General features: G+C 37.4%; 1 protein-coding gene across 2 annotated transcripts in view; it reads right to left on the bottom strand.

Moving 5' to 3' along the window:
• Positions 1-24,784, bottom strand: part of LRP2 (LDL receptor related protein 2) — a 118,094-nt gene extending 93,310 nt beyond the window's left edge. For both annotated transcript variants that reach the window (XM_069020729.1, XM_069020730.1), the window contains exons 1-4: positions 24,573-24,784; positions 8,298-8,405; positions 6,197-6,319; positions 3,657-3,773 (exon numbers count right to left, since the gene is read on the bottom strand). In XM_069020729.1, the coding sequence (XP_068876830.1) occupies positions 3,657-3,773; positions 6,197-6,319; positions 8,298-8,405; positions 24,573-24,666 (442 nt within the window). In that variant the 5' untranslated portion in view covers positions 24,667-24,784. The remainder of the gene's footprint in view (positions 1-3,656; positions 3,774-6,196; positions 6,320-8,297; positions 8,406-24,572) is intronic.
• Between the last annotated feature and the right edge of the window lie 280 nt (positions 24,785-25,064).

The following is a 25,064-nucleotide window of genomic DNA, read 5'->3' as shown; positions in this document are numbered from 1 at the left end:
AAGAAAGAGAGCTCTTCTTTCTCTCCCCTCCCCTCAGGCATTTTCTTAGCCAAAATACTTTTACACAATCCGTCTCCTTGATGCATGCCAACACTTCAGTTGCAAAATATAAATAACTGGCAAATGCCAGCACAAATGACAGATGAAGCACCTTGCTCCTTGTAACTGTTTTGGGGTATCAGTTGCAAACATGTTTAAATGGCATCTTTCAATGGACATGTGGAAGATGCTTAAAATCTATGTCACAGGAATTGCGAAATCTACATCATTTTGTGCTCTGCCTAACATTTCTGTTCTGCAAGCTGGAAATAAATCCATACAAAAACAGCAACAGGAAAAAGTTGCAACTACTACTTGATTTGGCACAAGCTGATTTCTGTCACACGGTCAGCCGTATAAGCTTCCATAACCCTAACCCATGTTACAAGAAGGAGAAATGAAAAAGAAAAAAGGCAATTTCCTACTAACAAGTGTCTTTTATTGCAACATTTGAAAACATTTTACAAAAAAAAGTTAATTAAAAGTCTTTGACTCACTGTCATGATTCACCACCTCACAGTGGTCAGACCATTGCCCAGACAGCTCACATCCTACCAGAGACACCAGGAGGGAGACTTACTCCAAGCCCAAGAGTTCTCTGAGCTACATGATACCAGGCAGTGTTCATAGCAGAGATGCTTTCAGATCTGGCAGACAGATCACACTCTCATTCCTGGCCTTAATTCCTGATTTTTATCCCTGAGACTCTAGTCTTTGGCCGCTTGCCTTAGACTGCTCCAGTTTTGCTACTTCCCTGTCCCAAACTCTTCCTGGTGGAGATATTTCCTCAGCCTGAAGTTCTCCCTTGTCCCATAGCTGCTACATGTCATTTGTCCAACATCCAGAATATTAGTCTCTGACTACAGTATTTTTCTTCTTTCTTGGACTACTTCCCTTATGATCTCTTCAGTTCTTGATCTCTGTTCACTTTCACCCTGGCCTCCGCAAATTAATCCCAGAGCTGGCTGCCCACTTCCTGACCACAACAGCTATTTAGCGTAGCAAACAAGAGCAGGAATTCACAGGTTAGGCAGCTGACCTACGGCATCAACTCAACACCAAAATTAGAATCAAAAATACAGTGTCTCTTGGCCCACACTCAGCCCACTAGCTTCAAACAACATTTCTTCATGTAGTACTGCTCCTTTCTCCCTCACAGCCTCAGTGTAGCACTCAGATGCCAGAGCAATATCCAGAAAGGTTATTCTGTCACAGCAAAGCAAAATGGACATGGCTGGGATTTTCATTTTTCAACTATGAAGCTGAGGCAGGAGAGAGAATTCTACCTTTAACTGAAAGAAATAAAGTATGTAACACAGAAAAATTACACCAGTGTTGGCTGCCTACTCCCAAAAAGCATTTGCTATGCCAAATGGTCTGCCATTTCATTCTATGTTTCTGAAGTTTTAAAATTAAAGTATTTGCTAGCTGCTGACCATTCAAAAAAAAAGCTGGAAAACAGTCCAATATGTGTATTTAAAGAAAATTAAAAGCCACAATTTTATGAAATCGAAACAGCTTCAGTGCACTAATTGTATAACCTGTAGCTGAAACATTGTTCTGATGTTTATCTTAGCCTCTGCATGGGTAGTTTTCCCTTGCTGTTAATCCCATTAGCAATAAAATTGAATTCTTTTGTTGTGGTTTTTTACATGTTTAATTAGACAGTTACTTTATATTGGCGACATTTTGCATTTGACTACTCTCTTAAATAATGCAACTTATTCAGAAATAAAACTTTATCTTCTTTACAATCTAAATCTGTTTCCAGAAAGATGAGTGAGTGCAAAGCGTAAGTAAAGGGACCTAAGTTTGCATTTTGTTATGCTCCGTGAAACACCAGAATCAATTATAAATAGTTTTATTCTTTGGTTGTTCACGGATGTTTCATTGTTATTTATGAAAACTTTCAGTTCAAATTAAATAAGGGAAACTTAGTGACAAGGGAAAAGGCCAAAATAGTACTATTCCTCTTACATTTATATCAGACAATGTGGAAAAGGTAATACACTAAACCATGGGAAAAATGAACATTCAAAGGAAGTCTTAGAATCTGCTACAAAAATCACCTACACTAATCTGTACTATACAGTTAAACATAAAATCACCAAACTTTAAATTTTATTTTATGGCTTCTGTTGAAAGTTCCAGGCCTTGCAAAGACAAAAAGGCAATAAAATTAACCAGCCTTCCTCAAGAGTCTTGTTATTACATTTTTCTTGGATCCTCTTGTCTTCAGCACTGTCACATTTCTTTAAACTAGTCCAACCTACTTTCAAGGTTCCAAGTCACAGTCATTCTTCTGTCTTAGAGGGACTGTCAACACTTATTCTAATAAACTAGAGTAGAGGCTGTTGAATGATAGGAGGCAGTCCCTCTCCTTGGGGCTAAACATGCTGCCCCCACAACAATCATGGAGCCTATTTGCTGATGCAGCAATGACTGGGTTTCCCCCACAGCAGTAGAGTGCTACAGTTAATGAATCTAGCGGGCCCTTTCCTAACTGCCTTTTTAATTTACCTAGCTGAAAATATTCAACTTGAAATAAAATGTGTACTTCAATTTTCAAACATCACAGCAGCTTCTAGCTTGAAAAAGGAGCTTTAAGTATAATCCTTAGGACTCCACTCCCAGCTGACCATGTAGTCTTCCTTTACACAGCACATGCCCTTTTTTCCCCTAAGGGCAGCCATTACCAATATTTTATCTCTTGCTTCTTTGTCCATCCATTACCACCCTAGCCTCTTCCCCCACCTCCCACCTTGGGTCTGGTTCTAAGTGAAGTTTGCAGCTAGATCTTTTTCCCAAAGGCACACTATGTTCTAACAGCTGGAATAACAGCTTTTATGTTAGATGTCACTCAGGATGTGTAAAGCTTTTCCTTAAGGCTAACAATGAACAGACATGCCTGTTACACACTGCTGTGTAGGTATTAGACAAAAATATTTCTGAAAAACATGGCCTCTATTCTGTGGCCAACTTTCCTTTGCATCAGTATTCAACCTAGACCAGAATCTAGGGAGACTGTCACCAGACAGGCAGCCTCAACTCAGGGGAAGTTAGAGTGAAAAAAACTACTTGTCTATCTGCATTTTTTTGGCACAATGGAAACAACTTGTCTGAATACATTATGACTAAATCATCTCCACAGGAAGCTGCAGTCTAGAATACAAATGCTTTTGAGAGGACCAAATCTCCTCAAATAAGTCACCTGGAGTAAAATTTTGCTTTTCTGTACAGGTTATAACTACTACTGATTTCATATGGAGTATGCAAAAAGAACATGAAAGAATTTGGCAGTTAGCTCCAAGTGTCCCAAAGCTATAAGCCAATTAAACATGGTTGCTTCTTTACTGTGCAATATTAATTATCTTTCCGACAACAAGAAACAATATGACCTGTTCCTGTAGTGGCAGTTTGCACTCGAGTGCTGTGATAACAGATCTGTATCAGAACTTCAGCTCTAATACACAGAAGAATCTGAAATTAAACTCTTGCAACAAAAAGCATATTGTGGTCATCCTGTCTATCAAGAAGCCCTTTAATCTTACAAATGTATTAAAATGCCACAGAGAGCTGAGATGAAACCAGATCTCCTGCTAGGAGTTAAGACTCACGGCAGACTCTTTCATCTGTTCCATCAGTGCAGTCCTCCACTCGATCGCACCAGTACGCGCTTGGGATGCACTGTCCATTGGAACACGTGAACTGCTGGCTTGAGCATGTCCTTCCCGCTGCAACAAACAGGCACACAATCAGTCTTTCCTACCAACCAACACTTTTTTTGAGGAAAAATATTTTCCTTCCTGTTTCACTACTTCATCTTTCTCATAAATATCAGTATAACACATTCTCCCCCTGTATCTTGGTGTACTCAAGGGGGTTAAAGAACACTTGACAAGCACACGGCAGATAGCATAGCTCTGTGGGGGCTCCTGTAGCCTGCAAGGTCACTGCTTTTCTCCACAGAAGAATTGACCTCTAGGTTAAACATTACCTCCCTATAATTATTCTGCCTAAAACATTAAATTACCAATTCTCACTGATTTAAAGTTTTCTCTGTTATTTTATTTACTGGGTCAAAATCTGTCAGTAACTGTAAGTTATTCAGTCAACTGGAATGTTACAATGTACACACAAGAGATTCGGAGGCAAGGCACTGCTTTTGAATACAGCCAGGGCCTCAACAGTCAGGAATAGTTTGCATATATAACTTTATATATGGAGGATTGAGAATGATTATGTCTCTTCTCTTGACAGCTGTCAGTAAAAAGCAACCACATAAATTCCACTGTTCAATTCCACTTTGATTCCACTACAGCTAAATTACACTTTCAGTTCTTAGGCAAACTAATATGAATCTGTGAAGATATGGCTGAAGGGCAAGCTTACTAACTTTTCCTTCCCTCTGCCACCTGCACATTTGTTTCTTTCAAATGCATGTTATATCTCAGCATCCTCCCAGTCTATACACTGGCATCTTGTCATCTGCTGCTCTACAGGGGCTCTCTTACGCCTTCTTCTGTCAGCAGTGTTCCCAAAATAAGATCAGCTACTGAGATATTAGTGTCATGAGGAAAAACAAGAGCAGCACAGTAAAGTAAATCAACTTTCTGCATGTATGACTTCCAGAGCTGTCAGCCAGTTTTTCCAAGAAAAATTTTTAATGTTTCAAGGAGGAAAATCTCTAGCTTTCCCAAACACTGAGATAAAAAGTCCTTTTAGAAGAACAAGAACAAATACCAGGAGATGACTCAAAAATGGCAGCAGCACAGTGCCGCTGTGTAGATACTAACACTCATGATTAACCAGTACATGGTGAACAATGTTACAGTGACCCAGTTCAAAAGTCAAACTCAGAGCTGTTGCTCATTTTGCATTTTGTATTTACAGATTCCTTAGTTAAAATATAACCAGCAGTTGTGCTGACACCTTCTGAGAGGACGAGGGGAGCAAAAGCCAGTTAACCTCATTCAAAATTATCCATCCTCAGTGGATGAGGATGGAATCAAGATAAAAAAGCAAAAACCAAGTCTGTGAGCAAAATCTTTCCAAAACAAATATTTTAACCTCCCCAGGGGTTGGTGAGTAGCTCCAGAGCTGTTCAGTTTAAAGAAGTTATCAAAAAATTATACACACAATCAACATGAAAGTAGATTGATCTTATCCTCATCACTTAAAGTAAATTTTAATACTAGAAATGGCAGAAAAAAATGCCTTCAGGACACTAGAGTTGTTCTCCTGTCTAATGCAGTAATGCAGAGAATGTAATTTGGTGCGGTAATCATTCAGTTCACTGTTCAACACTTTGACATGTACTTATAGCCCTTCAAATGCTTAGTCATGAAATTCTAAGCCAGAGTAACATATTTTATTTCTCTATTAATACTAAAAAAAGAGCAAAGTCCGTGGCTGTAGCAGTTGGGCTGTTAAATTATTTTCTTGATCTAAACTGTAGAGAGAACACTAAACACTTTACTTGAAAACAGCAACTCAAACATGAATAATACACTGTTTAGCATGTTTAAAGTGAAATACTAATCAGAATTATATTCTAAGTTGTCCAAATGATAATTAAAGACTAGACTCTTACCAAATAGCAAGACTATAGGTATTTCTCCTCTCTGAATGTGAGAAAGAACAGCTCTGGTAATTCTAAATAATAATGCTACTAAATAACACTGATGAAAATCATACAAGAATATTTATCAATGGTTGCTGATTATTGATAAGTCCTCCTGTTTTCCATACAAACAAATTTCAGAGTTATCTAGAAAGAAATAAATTTTGTTATATATGGTTCTGAGATGCCCCTGTGAATTTTGTTAGCCAATGAATAAAGCAGATATAGTATTATGTCAACTTCACCATTTTTGAAATTACTAGATTTTGTATCAAGTATAAAACTAGCACACACTTTGTATTTTTCTCTTTTTAATTAAAGGAAACATGAATAATTTTCAAATTTCAAGACCTGGAGATATCTTTTTAGACATATTTTCTGTATTTTATCTACTTCAAACTTCAGATCATTTCTAGAAACACTTTTGAAAGACTTCAGTACTTACAGGCTTGTTTCTGTATGTTCTCAATATGCTGTTATGTAAATTATGTTATTTCAAAAATCTGGTATAACACTACAAGCTAAAATACTTACGACATTGTTGATGCTCATCTGAGCCATCTTCGCAGTCCTCCTCATCATCACAAACCCATGACTGTGGAATACATTCACCATCAGTCTGACACTGAAACTGATTTCCCTCACAGGTAGGTTGAGCTAGTGTAAGCAATGAAAAAAGATTGTCATTTCACAGACATCTGTGAAAGCGTTTTCAAAGAAAATAATTGCATAAGGGAAAAGGAGGTCTAAGGTTCATGTGTTAATTAATTGTAACTTCCATGAAGCACATGAAGCATTTAACAGATCAAAGAAAACAGACAGACCAGAGAGGGGAAATTGGACCAGCAAAAGGATGCTCAAAGACAAAATTCAGCTTAGTAAACTCCTGCATAGAATCTTCAGCTTTATATCCTCTCCTGTAGATACAAGTTCCTCTAGAAGGCAGACCCCAAAAAATTTTCTGCCCTCTGGCAGAGCCCCTTTTTTTCACTTATGTGTAGAGTCACACTAGCTTCCCTAGTCTCACAGGGGAGTCTGTTCAATTGCTCTCAATCCACCTCAAGTGCTTTATCCCTTGTAAGAACATGGTCTCCCAAAACAAGCTCATGATTTTTACCTGTGAATTCATGAGGCAAAAGTGAGGGTCAGATCAGAACAATCTGAATGTTGTTCCAGATCCACTCTGTACTCTTCAAATAGACAAACAGGGAGCCGTCAAAGAGAAAGATCAAAATAATTGTCTGAAATTGTGTCACAGCTTACGCCATCCGCAGTTAATACCCCTGGAACTAAACAGGACCCTGGTCTTGACCATCTCTGTTCTCAGGATTATGTTGTTGCAGAAATACAAGGTTAACTTGAAACACTTTGTGCTCATGGGATGATATGCAAGCACAACTACCAATGTAACCAAAGCACTGAGGGAGAAAATTAAAACAATTTGTAGATTTAGAGTTGAAAAGTACAAAATAACATCAGTAGTAAACTAATCAGAGGGATAAAATTGATCACATACTACAGACATGCATACTCTTTTAAGTCCTGCTTCAAGAACCAAAGAATAATTCTTTAGCATGATTTTAACCTCATTTAAACAGTTTTATACTGTTTAAAACTATCTTGCTCGGCACTGATGTGCTCCACTACCTATAGCACATTAACATATTGTTTTCAAAGGACAATTAACTCAAAAAAATGAAGCTTAATTTTCATTATTGCCATGGGACAACACCACTTTGTTTTGCCCATTTAAAGACATTCTTCACCCAGCACTACACTAGTTTTTGGAGCTAACTAAAGTGCCAAGCAACAAATCAGACTGTCAAGCTATGTCAATGGCCTCCAATTATTACATGGGTCAAGCAGCAAAGAAATAATACAGTGTGAAAAGAACAGATATAAATTATTCTTTCTCACTACCTATCAGCTGAGGGGCAAAAATTGGCCTAACCTGTAAGTGGGCTGATAATTGCACCAATCCACAAGACCTCAAAGAGCACTAGAACTAAGAAGGTAAAATACAGGCAAGTTCCTGAAAACAGACTGTGGAGAGAAATTCTTCATTTTCACAGCTTTTCCATTCAGCTTGAGAGAATCTTTGTGCATGGATATTACAGTTCATATGAATAAAATTGTTGTTCCTCAGCTGCTGACACAGCACAATCAACTCTAGACAATTAAAATCAACTCTAGACAATTAAGAATGACCCTACTTTGGGCACAGTAGATACAGTTAGTTGTCCAGGGTCTGAAAAATCCAAAGATTGGGAGCACAAGTGATACTAGTGGCAGCTGTATATACATCCAATATTCAGGATTACTGCAGTAATGGAACATAATACATTTCTACATGTACTTAGAACATTAGTCATAATATGAAACTGCATTATTGGACAGTCAGATTTTTAAGAAAAGTTTAAAGTCATGTTAGAAGTTGAGCTCTACTTGATTTTCCATCTACCAAAGCAAATGAGCTCATGGAATATGACTCAAATAGATTCTGTAGTATGTCATGACTACTAATAGTTTTCTCCCAATTCAATACTCATTCTTGTACCATAGGTACAGTGGTGCATATTGGAATCTCCTATTTTCTTGTATTACAAAGGAGTTGCTCTTTATTTGTTTCACTTACGGCAGCCAGCTTCATCTGTATCATCTGAGCAGTCTCTTGCCCCATCACACCTCCAGTCTGCAGGAATACAGCGACCATTGCCACAGCGAAACTGTCCCCGCTCACATCCTGTGGTAAAACAGAGGAACAAGCAGCTTAGCAGTGCAAGCACATAAAAACAGACAGTGAAATTCATCAACAACTCTAGTTTATCCATCACCTTGCAGCATGGAGAGAAAATGATATTAATACAAAAGATAATACAAAAAACATTAAAAAGTCTATATATGTATATATATATATATATGTATATACACACATATATATATATACACACATATATATATATATATAAAGAGCTCTATATACCCAGTCAAACAAATTTTAAAAAAGCAAAGAACCACCTTCAAATATTACAGGACATTTCCAAATAAATTGCTAAAAAATTCCAATAATTTTAGTATTTGTACTATTATACAAACAAAACAAAAAGAGTTATAAAAAAGGAAAAATAACACAAACAAGTCTAGAGTACATACACTACAGAAACCTATTTAGCAGGAATGTATCAGCTGTAAATTCCCAAGCAGTATAGATTTTAAATAAAGGTAGGCCATCACTTTCCACATTATTTCTAGGGGCTTAGCATGCTAAACATTAGTACTTTCCAAAGTCTATGAGGATTTACAAACATACAATAATAATCTCCTTAGCTGATGCGGAAATCTTGTTTCAGTGGTAACTGCTTGAAAGTATAGAAAGATCTCAGTTTTGGTTTGTTTTTTAATAATGCCCTCATACTTAAAATATTTCCTCTGAAGTACAGGAAAGAGTGTCTTGAGTCAAGATTTGAATAGCAAATAATTTTAAAAGAAATTAAGCTTTCAGACATTTATGGCTGATCAAAAGCTATCCTGCTGTCATTCTCTCCTGCTTGATCTACTAAGGATTAAGACCTGATAAAGAAGCATTCATTCCCAGGTGTAAATGCAGCTGGATCAGGCCTTTATTAGAGTCAACTAATGAAATCCCCAGTCTGTAGAAAAGAGAAAAGGCACTGTTTATGGCCTTTCGTTGTGACTACAGCCTCATAAAAAGGGAGTGAACAGTTTTATAGATCCTCAAAACAATGAGCTACAACATAATTAGATTCAACAGAGCTCTGTTTCATGTTAAACTGTTGTCAGCACCTCAGAGAGGGGAACACTGAAAAAACGTGAGGTAGTAGCAAAGTCCAACTCTGAAGGAAAGAAAATCCTGTTTCTTGATTTAATTAATAACCATATGATAAAATTGCATCTTTCAATTATTCTGAGTGATTTGTCCAGAGAAGATAACCTCAGTATACATAAAGCACAACCACCTACTTCGTGAATTCATAATGACATAAATAACACGCTACCTAACTTTCATGTAAAACCAGGCATATCAACACTGTCACATAAACACAGTTAAGTGATGTATTCCTTAGGGATATAGGCAAGCTACTTTATGCAAGGAATGTTCAAATCTGATTGTCTGGTAGTGACACCCTGATTTATAATGTATCCTGCAAATGGTCAAAAATTTCACTTGGATAAATGGTGGTACGGAGTGGTACAGGAGTATGTTCACCCAAATACCTTCTATAGACTAATGCATGATGGTGGTTGGTGGTGCAGGTCTGGGGTTGGTGGTGCAGGTCTCTTATCAACTACCTTTAAAACACAACAACCTCCCTTGCAAAAATGCCCTGAAGGAATGTACAAGTTCACTCTGGAATCCCAGGCCCTCTCCCTGAATTTTACCCTACAAAGCAACATTTTCATATGAGATTAGCAGTTAAAGCTCTAAAAACACAACATATAACCAACCATTTATCAATTGCAATTACTATGCAAAACAAAAACTGAATCTTCTTGTGTATTTAGTACATTATTGCTATTGAAAAATATTCATAGTCACTTACTTAAAAAAAGAAGTTATAATATAGAATTAAATCTGCATCCACATGATTAGGATTTTTAATGAAACATGCTTATAAACAGGCAATATGAGCAATTTGTTTATTATTTCTAAATAATAAATAGCTAAAAAAAATTCAAGCACAATGTACAACAATTTATTTTGGCTATCTTGTACTAAGTTCTTATCATTAAAACGTACCCTTATAGTGATTAAAATGAGGCGATAACACTGATTAACTTTTATAAAAACAGTATAAACACAGCAGTCTTTGTGCAGTATCAGAAATGGTAACTGAATGTTAACAGAAAACCTGCAAGCCACAGAGTTCTACTACACTCTATAATACTTTTCAGAATTATAATTTAAGATGCTCACACCTACATACAGTAAGCACCATATCAATGTCCATTTTTACAATTCTTCAGCAGACCTGTTATCGTTCATTTAATTATGGCATTAAGCTTTACAATGTTATCTGCTGTGCTTACAACTGAAGGCAAAGAGCTCTGAAACACCTACAAGTGTTATGAAAGACTAACACTTCAATTATCACTGTTCTATATCTTCTTTAGAACAAAGAAAATCACCTAGCTGATAATTGTGTAAATTCATTAAAAAAAACAATCTTTGAAAATCAGTAATATGAAAGAAGTAAAAGTGATCTGCAGTATCAAGGGCACTTCTCACAAAGATTCTAAGAAGCTTGTGTTTCTTCTGTGAGCAAAAACAATCCTAACTTTGATAAAGGAGAAAGTAATCAGGGGAAAAATGCATGATTACAAAGTTACTGCTACAAATACCCAGGAGAAGTATCCAGAATGAAAGAAAAATAACCATGTCAGCAATAACCAGATTTGGTATATTCTATGCAATGTGAGCCTGCAGCACCTGGGCTTCAGCAAGAGCAGGAACTGTCAGAAAACAAGGAGTATAAGCTTGTTTATTGATATTATTTGAAGCCCCAATTCACTGAAGAATTAGTCATTAGTAATTTTATGGAAGGTTTTCCTTTCAATAAATTTTTGTGGGGTTTTTTTAATGGTAAGGCAGCTCAATAATCATTAATACTAATAAGCTAATTTCCATAGAAATTTAGATTTACTCTGACAAATACTGATAAAACCAGACACCTTTTTGAGGTATACAGAATCCTATTAGCAAGATTCCTGAAGGAAATAACCACTGAGTTTAAAAACAAACAATAAAGTAATCAGGCTTAACTTCATGCTTAAAATTTGTTAATAGAACAGAATTTGGGTGACTTCTGAAAGTTCAGTTTTCAGAAATGACTGGATTTTTGGTGTTGCTCTACCATTACTATAATTCAGTTTTAGTCTTCTGACTGTGATTAAAGCACTACTAAATTATGGGCTAAAAAAATGCACAGCAGACCTTAGGAATCACAACAGAACATATATATAAAAAGAAGAATCTCTGGGCATTAACAAAAATAATTTTGAAAGGTAAAATCTGCTTCTAATGCTTGATATTCAGGAAAACAAAGAAATAACAAATATATGATATTGTCTTTAATATAAACCAGTCTAATACTGAATGCAAAGCAAAGGTCAGAAGCATCACTGGAAAAAATGTAGACCAAAGTGCTATTTCTAAAGTTCTTGTTGTTCTTGTTAGACTTACTATCTTGGGGCTTCATGCTAACTTTGTCACTGGACTTCATATTGTTCTCTGTGTCTGGGATTCTCTTGTAAGAGACTCTCAGTGGATATTCAATATTCAGAATTTGCTCAGGTAAAACAAGAAGGCTTACATTACTAGCTCTGGGAAAGCTACTTGCAGAAAGGTTATGTCAGGTAGTCGTTTTCCACTGGAATAGAACAACATAGTAGTGGTTTTATCAGAGTAAAGATTGAGCAAATTGCTAACTAAACAAAATACCTTTTTTCACTTTTAATTTATTCAAAATAAGCGCATCTTCTACCACTATTCACCTTATTTTCTGCAACAATTGTTGCCTGTACATGAGTGAAGTACCTTATGGTAAACCACTGCCAAAGACAAACCCCACTGCTACTAGAGGATGGTCGACAACCTTCACACCACTAATGAATGTTACTCAATGTCACATTAAGTGACAGGGAATTCCAGCAGAAGAGTGAGAGGTTAATAGCATCACGAATTTCACAGCACAGTGCTTTAGGGCTACAGTCTTCCACAGGAAGGCAGTCCATTACACCCTCTCAGCCTCCACTGGGCTTCACTTGTCCCCATGTTTGTGTAGGAACATTTAGTTTCAGAATTAAAGCTAAAATTCAATCCTTTTGTATTAAAACCAGAAGGTTATGTTTGGCTTATAATAGAACCAAATCAGCCTTACTCTCCACCCCTCTGCATTACTTTTGACTCCTTGCAGTTCCTCCCTGAACAGTTCTAGTCTTTTGCATTCTTTTCACACATTTTCTACCTGGTCATTTAACCTTGAAGTCCCTCACACATTTAACTCTGACTACAAATCTTCTGAATTACATTTGTCATCCACAGATTAAGGGCCATGACTGTTCATTCTGACTATACAGAATAAGCCAAAATTCGTTCTTCCTTCCTTGTATTCACAATGCCTTTGAGAGCTGCTAACACTTCTTTAGCAGTTAAGCCTGAATGAAGAATTTAAAGTAATGAGGAATGTATTAAGTCCGGGGTAGATTGTACCACTCTCAAACTGTCCACTCAAAAATCAAACTTACACTGCTGCAATTACTTTACACTTCAGGAATCAAATCCCTCAACAGATTTATTTGCATTTAAAAGAGTAATGTTCTTCAAGGCAATATTTTTTTCAACTGAATAGTTCCACTTGTAATACATCTCCAGGCCTTCAACAAGTAAATGCAAACACACTGAGCATTACAAACCTCTTCCACATAAAATTTACAAATAGAAAAATAAGTGACAAGCTCTCTTTCTCCCTGCCTTCCAAAAAAGGGTACTTTCTTTCCCATTTGGCCCCCAAACAGAGCAGCCCATTCTAGGGGCCTTGCAGGTAAAAGAATCCTGGAGAATCGCCTTCCATACACTTTGATGTCAGATGTTTGCCGAGCTTAATTACATGTCAAACAGCCTGAGGTTTTGGCATACTCAAGGAGGGAAGGCTGAACCTCTGAAAATTCCATCTCTGTTCCCCCTCACTAATGTAGAAAGACGTGAAATCCAAAGATTAGGAAAAACCTTAGCTTATTTTCAAATAATGCCCTATGACACTGAGGAGCAGTAGTCAGCTAGCAATTATAAGAGGAGAATGAACAAATACTATTTAAAAAATAAGAAAAATAGAGTCTGATGAAATTATGCTAACTTCCATATACCTCGAGATGATATTTAACCTTCAGTCTATCTACAGTCTTTAAACTTCATTGTATTTAATACAAACTATTCAGATAAAAAAAAACCAACATAGATCACACAAACATTTTTAGGTATTACTGTCCCACAGTATTACACAAAGCAGTAAAAGATTTACCTGCAGTTTTCAAGCCCTTGCAACACGAACCATCTTTTGTACCTATGTGTCTCTAAATTAGATTAAAGAAATAATTTTTACTGACAATATCAACAAAAAGACAGTACAAATGTACATCTGCACCCACTTCACATGACTGCAAGACCTTTGTAGACAGATTGATAAGAAAACAGAGGACTAGTCAAGGCTCAATCTGAAGCAGAAAAGCTGAAGTGCCAGAGAGACAGCAATACATTGTCAGTAGGGAAGTGTAGTATTTCTTTTACTGAATTATCATCCTATTGCATATAACAAGATTATTATTAGTAAAATAGCATCTACAGACTCAGCAGCTGATCAAGAACTCCTTGTGCCTTGCACCGTACAATCATGTAACAAAAAGGACCATGCCCTAGGTAGTTTGCAGCATAAAGATGACATGCTCTCGAACTCCCAGGGGTGCCCCAATGTCAAGAGGCCAAATGGCCCTGTTCTTCCCTTCACCAACATGTATTCACATTCTATTTTTAATCTGTTAGCACTCAAAGTCACAATACATGAGAGGCACACTGTTTTGCTGGTATGTTTATTAGACAGTACAAGAAACAGGGCACATGTCAGATTATTCGAGGCTGGGAGGCAGGGGGCATTGGTGGAAGAAAGGACTGAACTTGAAGCAACTGATCCGGTTCTTCACCAGTACTAGCTGGACTTATTTTTGAGTAAACCACATTCTGTGTTCAGTAGAATGACAGGTATCAGAAGCTGTAATAAGTGGGTTCTACTCTGACAGGTAAGATCCAATACCAACATTTCAAATTTTTACTCAACTGAATTTTTTTAAAAGCACTTTAAAATTCAAGACCAAAAGTGAAACTATTGTCTTCCGTTATGGACTTGGAAATACCATGTTTCTCTGCAGCATCAGCAGATTTTTATGGTTTGCCTTTACTTGCCAAGCAGGAAAAACACCCAGCAAAACCTACATTATATTCTGTGCTTTGTATCTGCATGTTCTTGCACATACAAATACTTCTCAACTAAAGCAATTGTTAAAACTAAAGCATCAAATATCATTTTAATAATGCTCACATGCAAAATCTTTGATAAAAATACTTTAAATCATTGTATTCAAAGTTAAACTATTTGTTTTCAGTTAATAGTTACAAAAGGACTATAGATTAATTTCTGCTAATGCCTCAACATAAATCCAGGAATTAAAGAAATTAAGGATTTTAATCTACTGAAACTAAGCAGGAAAGCTTTCCTGCAAAGAAAAAATGGTTCAAGTCTCCTGCAGACAAGTTCAAAGGAATGACACTGTAAATGCTTCCTAGCAACATTAAAGATATTCATAATCCTCATCCTCATTACCTTACTTCAGCTTTATTAATTGAAAAAGCAGCAAATGCAAACAGCCTGATAAAAATAGAAATGGTTTATTAATTAGTTCTTAACAAATCTATTCAATTTTATTTTTTTCAAGTATAAGCCTGAACCAATAATAAAGAGAACAAGCTCCTAATTTTTTTGATATACCAAATATAGACCTCCCAGGAAAAAACGAAAAGTCTCAGCTTTAATTTTTTTCTTAAAGCTCTTGTATTCAGAAGAAAATAACAGTGGTTTCTACATTACCACTTTCAAATCAATTATTCTGGGAAAAGTAAAAAAAAAAAAAAAATCAAGATATTCAGTCTTTTTAAATTATTCACACTGATCTTAATTGTAAAAACCTTCTAAATTTAAAACCACGACAGTTTATGTATCATACATGCTCATAAACAGTACATATAAACAGTACATATGCATACTATGTACCTTTTCCATCATACAGTACTACAAACAAAATAATAAAAATTAAGCTCTTTATAATCTTGCTTCAACTCACACACTCGTTTAAAGCAACAAACTTTTACTATCTTTTTAGTCCTATAACAAGGCAGGAATAAGAAATAATCCTTCTAAGCAAGGGCTAATTCTAATAGACAGGAGATGATACTCCTTTCTACTGATAAAGTAAATATTCTTTATATTGAACAGACCAGGTTCCTTCTTTCATTTAAGTCACTGACAAATTTCTTGTACTTCAGTGATAACTGAGGGTCAGCCATTAATTTTTCTTAGACACTTTCTTTAATTTAAACTGTATATAAAGTATTTTCCAGGAGGACACTAACAAAAACTATTTGTACTCCTTAAAGATTTTAGTAAAATTATTATCTGTATGGCCAAATTCACGAGAACCAGTACTTGCAGTGCAGCTGAAAGATTAGCCTTCTCAACATAAAAATGTCTTTCAGACATTATATGTAAAGAACAGGTTCTGCCTTAAATTGGATAACCCCAACCAGTTGTCTTGACATTAGGTGTCTTAATCCACATAAATCTGTTGTGATTGTGTTAGCTGGGGAAGTGAAGCAAGCACTGTGGATCTCTAGGGAAGCATACATACCCCAGCTCTCCTAAATCTCAGTAGCTTCTTTTTCATGAATGGCACATTAAGCATGCAAAAATCTGTTCTAATTGACCATATGACATAAAGAGGAAGAAGAACAGGCAAACACAGTAGAAAAAAAGACACCCTCAGTTACTCACAGAAGGAAGCATCCCAAGCATTTTCATAAGAATGAACCTTGCTAATGGCCCCAAGGCTGCTGTAGAATAGCAATTGGGTAACAGAAGGTGGGGGAAATATGAGCAAAAGAGGAAAGTCTTCAAGACTAGGAAGTATTTACAACTACACAGTGTGTGGAAAGTGAAAAAAAAAAAAGTGCTTAAACAACCTAGAGAGAACAGGTACAGTACATATATCACTGAGAAAGTCAGACAGATGCAGTAACAGATGATAAAACAACCCTCTCAGGAAGCTTTTCTCATTTTGAGAGCTGTACAGTTTTTTAAATAAATTTTCCAACCAACGTGCTGTTCTTTCTTAAAATTAGACCGCATGCTGAGATGATGACCTGCATTCAATTTTGTCATGCTCCCCTGAAAGCTGATGCATCATTGCAGCGCTAGGAACTGGCCTCAGTAAGAGCCTTCCTGCGCGGTTCATGACAGTGAAATTGTGTCATTTTTGTATTTCTTTTCTGTATCATTGCTAGAATGGAAATGGCTGTGCAACATACAACATTTTGCTAAATTATAAACCTTACAATAATTTTATATTACAAGTTGTTAAATGAAAAATGAAACCTGCTGTGCAAAAAATAAACCACTTTGCCTTACAGATAATAAACACGGTAAGTGCAAAAAATAAAAGCCATTTCTGTCTTCCCACCACAGAACCCATATCCACCCAAAGCTTCACAGGCCACTAGTCATTTTGCACAAATTTCAAAACCTGCAATAGTTACTCACTGCAAACCAAACCTGTGGGAACATTGTCAGAAAAGCAGAACTGACATGTCAGTACAGAATAGATAGACCACATGCTACAAGCACCCAGTGTGTCTAGACAGACATTCTAATGCTGCTTACTACTGCCCATGACACTGGGAACTACATATATTCCTTCAGATGCATTGACACGTCACATTTCTCCTTTATTCAGTAGTGACTCTTTTTCAGTTAGTAGCTAGTGGCTGGTCATTCCTTATCAAGCTTCCTGAAAAGGAAATTCTGTATGTCAAGGCAGGCCTGAGTAAATGAAGGATCATGGAATCATAGAACGGTTTGTGTTGGAAGGGACCTTAAAGATCATCTAGTTCCAAACCCCCTGCCAGGATCACCTGAACTGAAGCAACAATGTGGTCCGACGTGCTCACACAAAATGCAGTTCTATCTTAAAGGACTTGGAAATGAATAATAAGAATTAAATCATCCTTTGGCTGTTTCATTTCTAAGCGTAGCATATTTTCTTTATAGTTTTTAGTTTAAAAAATAATTTTAAAAATCCTTTTATGCAATAGTAATACTAATAAGTGTGCCATATGAAAAATGCCGTCCTTGAATTCATCAGAAGAAGATAAATACAAGAAATACCATCTTCTCCTGAAACATTACTCTTCCTGTCAACCCCAATGGAAGCATTTTACTTTTATTTTCCCTAAGCATCCAAATTCTATAACTCTCAGATTTATTCACCCACTTTGACTTTTTAAGGATGCGTGATTCTGCTGTGACTTCTCTTCATTGGTGGCTGCTGGGCATAATATTGTAAATAATTCTTTACATTACATTAGCTAGCTAGTCTAAGCAGCATGCTAGACACAGAGGTTAACAGTAAGGATGAACTTCTCTAGCCTGTATAGCTTCATAAGCCCACAGTTGCTACATCCTTGGAAACACAAAAGCATGCACGTGCTACACACTATACCCTTACATCCAGAAGCAAGCACAAAAAACTACACAAAAGCCATACACTGTCTCCCAGGGATCTCAATGGTAACACACAACATACAAACAACATTGCTCAGAGGACTTCAGGCATTTGCCTGCAGGCCTGCAACCTTTAACTTGTAATCCCTTCCTCATAGCAATACTTTTCCATCAGTCTTTCACAAGGTCTGCTAGGAGACAATTGCAACCACAACTGCTGTATTACTGTTTAGAGAGTCAGTACCTCCACATAGGTTGTTTAAAGACAAGATTTTTCCTTTAACAGGGTGATCATTTGGGCCTCTCCCTTCCTGTACTGCCTTGCAGGATTTAAGTCTCTGAGAATTCTTAACTCCTATTAGAAAAAGTTGCATAGGCCAAGAATTTAAAAGTTTTGCACTTATTTTCAATGGGGCTTTAAAGCGCATTCTGTGTCTGACTTCATACAGAAAATTAGTAACTGCAGAGCTAACAAACACAGCTCAAATATTCTTATGGAAGACACCACAGACTTTGTCACTCATTTCAGACAAACTGGAGTTTGTTTCACATGAAATGGTTTTTAAAAGTATTAGATCTTGCAGTAGTAAAAGTAATTTTTATTAATACAGCTAGAAGGCCAACAAGAACTGCAGCAACATTCCATCTGATTGGTTATCATTCAATGCACTTACTACATTGCAGGTTGAGAACAGCCCTACAACTCAAAATGCTCACATGCTCAAAAGTGAACATGTGAGCAGCCTCATTCAAGTCAAGCCATCTGTTTACACAAGACACCTTTATAAAAGGGTTTCCAGCAGTGCTAACACTTGTTCACCCTAGCCCTCATAGGACTACTCTTGTTACCAGCATGGTAAGGTTTTTAGCAGTAGCATTAGACAGTGGTTGCATGGCCAGCCCTGACTTACCATAGGAAAACAGAGTGTGTCTTTCTCACCCTCCTTCAAACACCTCTCCTCATACTTGATGCCAAGGTTCCCTTTCTTTTCCAAACTCCAGTAACTACCAGGCCCTTCTGCATGCTGCTCAAAATCACTAAGCTGTAATTCCATAGGCCTGGTTTAATTCTCCCACAGTGAAAACAGCTCAGAGAAGGTCCAATGAGCAGTGGCACAAAGCAAGTACCAACAACTCAAGGCTGTCAGCAACACGGGCATGAGACATTGGGAAATAGAGGGAAGATGAGTGGGGGCATCCTGCTTTCAGGAGCGGTGAACTAACCATTCACATGGCTCATCACTTCTCATGAAACTGTACCCTTAGATGTCAAGGTGTGACAAGGGCTTGATCAGATCAAAATGGGTATTGAATGATATGAACTTTACATAGTAGATTTCCTTCTTTGGGACAAACCTGGGAAGGGTTATTTATACATGTCTGTATTCCAGTTCTGCAGACCTTATACTACCTCAATGTAAACTGAACTTACTATGGTATAAGAGTTGATAATGTGCACCATGGTTTCTGAAGATAAAAAACATTACCTAGATTCTAAATACATTGGTGAATATATCAGTTCCTGGGATATCTTGTGGACTATGCCTTCTGGTTTTTTCTAAGAGATGCCACAGAGCACAACTAAACCCCCGGCCTTCTTGCTCCACAAAAGCATGACCCTGCAATCCCTGTTAAAGGGAGTCCCAGTTGGAATGGCCCCCCACTCTCTGACTTGACTCAGCAGGGTGCAGTATCATGACCTGCCTGTGCAGAAAAACAATTGGGCAGACACACTGCTGCTGTAAACAGTGCCCTTTTGCTGAAGATCTGACTTCTTAATTGAAAAATGAAGGCAACTTATTCATGTTTAAATTATAAAATAGAACAGGTCATAGAACCATTTCAGTCAACTTTTATATGTCGTTTCATTAATCCAAAACAAAACTTTTAACAGTGATCCTTAGATCACTAATCCACTTTAAGCATTGCAAAACAAAGAAAACATTAAAACCCTTGAAACCAACAGTGAAAGCTTAAGGAATACACTAAAGGCTATCCATTTCACTCAACAGTTCTATGCTTACTTATTAAACTTCATCTTTTAAACTGTTCTATAAGTGTACTGAGTTGAGGGAGCAAAAAGTTGTTTAAAAAATTAACGTTATCATAACAAAATGGACTTCAAAATTAATCTGAAACAAAAAAAGCTATTTAAAGAGATGTTTACTCTTCACTGAATCGTATTTTCTGTCTTAGATCAATACAACTCAGGCTAATTTCTTTAAAATTAAAGGAATAGCACTGGGTTTCTCAGAAGAAACCTTGTTATTCTTTCGTCTAGAAACAGCTCAAGGTATTTTTAAGAATTGTGTATTACTATCAAATTATGTAAAGAAGCACTTCAGTTTTAAATATTTTAAAAACAGCTCTGTCTTTTATCTGCCACAATCAGTGTAAGCTATTAAAAAGAAACTGACAACTTATGATTATCATCACTAATTAGTCACAGTGGAATAAAAACATCCACTTCTCTTTAAATAGACAATAGATCCTTAATTAGAAGGACTATTTAATGTTTTTCAACAATGACAACCTCTAGAAAGTCTAACTTCCTTTGGAACATCCAAAGTACGATATGGTTCCAGTATAGTTTAAGTAGAGCTCTGGAAGAGGAGATACAATTCCTTCTTTAAAAAGTGATAGTACAGTGTAATTCAAGTTACATATTTGTCTATCTGAAAAGTTATCACAACCCCTCAGATCTAAAAATAAGTATTGTAGAAGACTGAATGGCTTCAGCATACACAGATAAAATAAACTATGCCTACAATGTGCCTGCTTACTGCTCAATTAAAAAGAAGAGTATTCAGATTTTAAAAAACAATTCTTGCTGGAAGAATCACCAGGTTCAGTGTTAAAGAACGAGAAGTTAAGAGTGCAAAAAGGTGTATGGAGGGGAAAGGCTTCAAACAGTGCAGCTGATTTCAAGTCAATCCAGGAAGCCCAAAAGGAGAAGAATTAAAAGGCTGTAATGAAATTGCAGTCTACCTTTCCCCCAAATGAATCTTTGCTATTTCCTGCAAAACACATGGCAAATAAATCTGGATTAAAGTAGGATTTCATAGCTCAAATTTCCAATCAGCTCAATATATGAAAGAAGGTTTTGGTTTGTCTTACAGGGAAATAGAAGCATCATACACATCACGCATTTATCTTAGTTGAAATCTCCTTGGATGCTCTGTGTCTGGTTGTCTTCACTCTTGTAGCTTAATTATTTACTGTAATTCTAGCACTTGGCATAGAAACTAAATCTAACCAGGTGTCATCCAATTACTGCTTTCAATTTTTAACTAAAATTCTAGGGTTTGACCCATTCTTTGCTTTAGCTGATTACTTTGCAAATACCTGATACGCTTTACAGAACAGAATACAGAAAAAGAGTGAATTATTAAGAAAATTCAAGAGATGTACTAGAAGTGGGCTATTCATTAAAAAGAACAAAGAAAAAAAAAAAAACCAAAACCCCTGTTAGTGCACAGAAAAACTCATTAAAATGTGAGAAGACTATATAACATGTTTCACTGACAGGTACTTCTGAATTGTCAGGCCTCAGGAAGTAAACCAGTTTAGAAGCCAGGTAGATGGACACTCAGTGCAATTTTTGCTCTTGATTTTGTGTGAGTACTTCTCCAAGAGAAACCAAGAAAATTGTACCAGCGCAGGATTATGAACACTGAAGCCCAAAGGTCATGCAGAAAACCCAGTAAATTGTATGTCAGGATTGCATCGGTATATTAATATTTCTTGCCATCCTTTTTCCCTTCTCGTTACTTCCAAATCCTCAGTTCCCAGTCACTCAAGTCTTCAAACACTAGGTCTTGGCAGGAGTGGAATCTTACAGCCAGGCTTCTCTGTCATTTAAAAGTGCACAGTTCTGTACAAGGAAGTATGAATAGTGACTCTGGCCTGTCGCCTGTAGCAATGTCACTGTACGTCATCCTACAGACAAATTAAATAGTTTTGATTGAAGACAATGTCTAAAAAACACTGAATTATTAATTTGGAGATTGAACTATTACAATGCCTGATGAAAAAGCATGTTTCTCCATGACTTCTAGAAAGAGCTGCTGTACCTCTTCTCTACTTGGTCTTACCATACCGATTTCTTAATGGCCTGCCACACTTCATGCTAATGTTTCAGATTTTTGACATATCTTATCACACCATATGCATTCATTCTTAGAATAGCCTTCATTCTCAGACTAATAGAGACCTCATAAAGGTAGTCATATTTGCCTGGGATGTATCAAGGTGATGATTCATCATTGCAGAGACTTAGGATACAAATCAAATTTGGTGAACTAACATCCATCCATTGTCTCTAGTTTGACTGAGTGTGAAGCACTTTGATATTCCTCAAAACAAACACGAGCAATAGTCCTGTGATGCTCCTGCTTGACACTGCCTTCATTTAACAATTTTTTTAGAATCCAGTTACACTTTTTTCTGACAACAATTACTCCACATGCAAGAAGACTTACAGAGTAAAGGTTGGAGAAACAGGCCCTGTACTGCTGGCAATTACAAAATACAGCCTTTTTATTCCATTTATGAGCACTATGTTTACTCCCAGTAAAACTAGATTTAGGTAAATCAAGGAAGAGTACTATCATTTGAGCAAGTGCTTTGGTGAAATACTCCTAGAAACATCCATCTTATATTGGGAGCACCCAGATATTGCCAACAAAAGTCTCAAAAAACATCAGTGAAGCACCTTTGAAAATACTGAGGATTAGGCAAGATAATAGGTTTTCACCATTTTCCTTCTAAGGCTTGGAATTGCTTTTGTGGTTCTCCAAATTTTCTTTTTAAAATAAGTGTCTGACATGATCTCAACATTCAAGGAACTGGAACTTAAGGTTACCAAATACTTCACTATCATAATCACAGTGCAGGCAAAATTGCTATGCAGGTATTTTGCTAGTATCAGACACCCATTACCAAAATGATACTGCTTGATTTCCACAGTTATTCTACTGTGGATGCAGCGAGGGAGGGAAGAATAGGAGAAAGAGGGGGAGGAACACCATAAAAGTAAAAAACTTCTGTACTTCCACTACCTATGGATACTAGTTCAAAGCTTCTCTCTGCTTATTCTGTCATGGAATTTATCAGGTACTTTCTGGACAATCACAAACAGATGTAGAACAAAAAAAATAAATTTTTGATCTGCACTGCAGCTTCCATTCTATCCAATGTAAAATAATAGTGCATAGGATTAATTCTGCCCAGTGTGACCTCCTTGGCTGGAGTTTTTGCAGGTCTCCTGCTGCACATTAGCTGTCTCTTATTTCCCTGTTCATAAGTGGGAGCTGCTAGCAGCAGTTGCTGTATAATTACTTAGTTGATTCTGTCTAAGGAGCTTAAACTAAGAGTTGAGCAAAGAAAGCAGATTAACAATTTGAACACACACGTAATACACAGACACACACAGAACCAGCAGGACTACAGGTCAATACACGGGGTGGAGGAAATGCACTTTAGCCACTCTTGCTCCAACAAGACAGGCTTGATTTTCAATGCAAGGCAATTAAACAGCGTGAAGAAGAAGGCAAGAAGAGAGGCTGCAGTCACAGGCCGGGGAGAGGACTTGGGCACACGGCTACTCCATCCCCAGCAGCCAGATTAGTACCGGAGGAGAGGCACTCAGCCTGCTCTGCCAGTCACATGCTCCTCGATGTCGCCTAGCAACAGTAAAGCCCAGAGAAAAAGTTCTCCCTCTCTCAACTTCAAATCTGCGTCTGAGACCGACTGAGGGGAGCTTATTGTGCTCTAGACTAAGCATCTGTTTCTTTCTTATAGCCTTCTGTAAATGACTGCATATACCACACGTACGCAAGCATGTCCACGCAAAACCCCCTATCCCCCGGCCCAACCTGTCTACGTGCAAGTGCTGCAGCCTGTGCACGCCTCACCAAAAACAACTCTAGGTACAATTTTAGTGGTCACCAAACCAGCTCTTGGAATGCAGGTGAACTCTGCTCTGCAAAATCACCCGACCCGTATTTCAGTAGCAAGAAAGGCACAAAGATCGCAAGGAAAAAATGTAAAACGTCTGGGGTGATTTTTTTTTTTTTTTTCCTTTTTCACAGTCAGTAATCAGGACTCACTTACAGAAAAAAGTGCCTGCTTGCATTTCTGTAAAACCGTGAGTTTAGACCGTGGAGTTGCAAAGTCTGAGATGTCCCTCAAAATTTAGCCACATTTGTGTGTTGCTGTCTTACATAAATAGAAAAAAAAAAAAAAAAGTTTGTACAAACCAGAAAAAGAATCAAAGGAAGCATCCTAGGATAATTTAAAACCAAGATGAAGTGAAGCTAAAGAGCCGATGGTGTTTGCAGTGCTTTTAAGGCACTATTCCTTTTCCACAACAGAAACCGACTCCACCAAATGACTCCTGGAAAGAGCCAGCTGTCTCCCCTAGCTATTAGAAAGACCTCCTTGAATCAGCGCCCGTTAACCCTCTGCTTTCAGGCACTTCGGTCTTTTTCTTATAGAAGTCCCCGGAGTAGGGATGTGCTCCTTGCGGTGCAAGTCCCATTCCGGAGAGGCTGGAGCATAGCGCTTACCTTGGCAACTGCCCTGCATTATGCATGCAGCGAATAATATGAGCAGTTTGCAAGCAGTTGCTGCTTTTCCATCCATCCGATGGTGAGGTCCCATTTGGGCTGGGATGCTCCAGCTTCCTCAGAAGCTGGCTCCTGGACTCCGGGGTGCTGATCTGCACAGCAGCAGCACAAGGAGCCTGGTGTCTTTTTCTTATCCTGCTAGTTGCAGAAGAAAGGCGTGTTCGCCTGTTGAGACATCGCGTTTTCTATAAACTCCCACCCTCCAGACATTGCATAAAGCTCTTTATACCCGGCGGCCCCGGAACTAGCATGAGGGAATCAGGCACTGCTCCAGGCCCTGCAGCCACAGGCTGCCTCTGCCCCTCCTTCCACACTTCGCAGGATAGCCAAGATGCTTCCAGGACTCTACACTTTGCAGACTTTGTTTCAGAGTCCACTGGTGCTGTATTTAATGTGTCATGTATTTTGAGTAGTTCGTGGAATTGCAAGTGG

The sequence above is a fragment of the Aphelocoma coerulescens genome, chromosome 7, assembly GCF_041296385.1.
Source record: "Aphelocoma coerulescens isolate FSJ_1873_10779 chromosome 7, UR_Acoe_1.0, whole genome shotgun sequence".
Lineage (NCBI taxonomy): Eukaryota > Metazoa > Chordata > Aves > Passeriformes > Corvidae > Aphelocoma > Aphelocoma coerulescens.
Note: the sequence above shows the minus strand (reverse complement) of the source record. Positions and strands in the feature narration are given on the sequence as shown.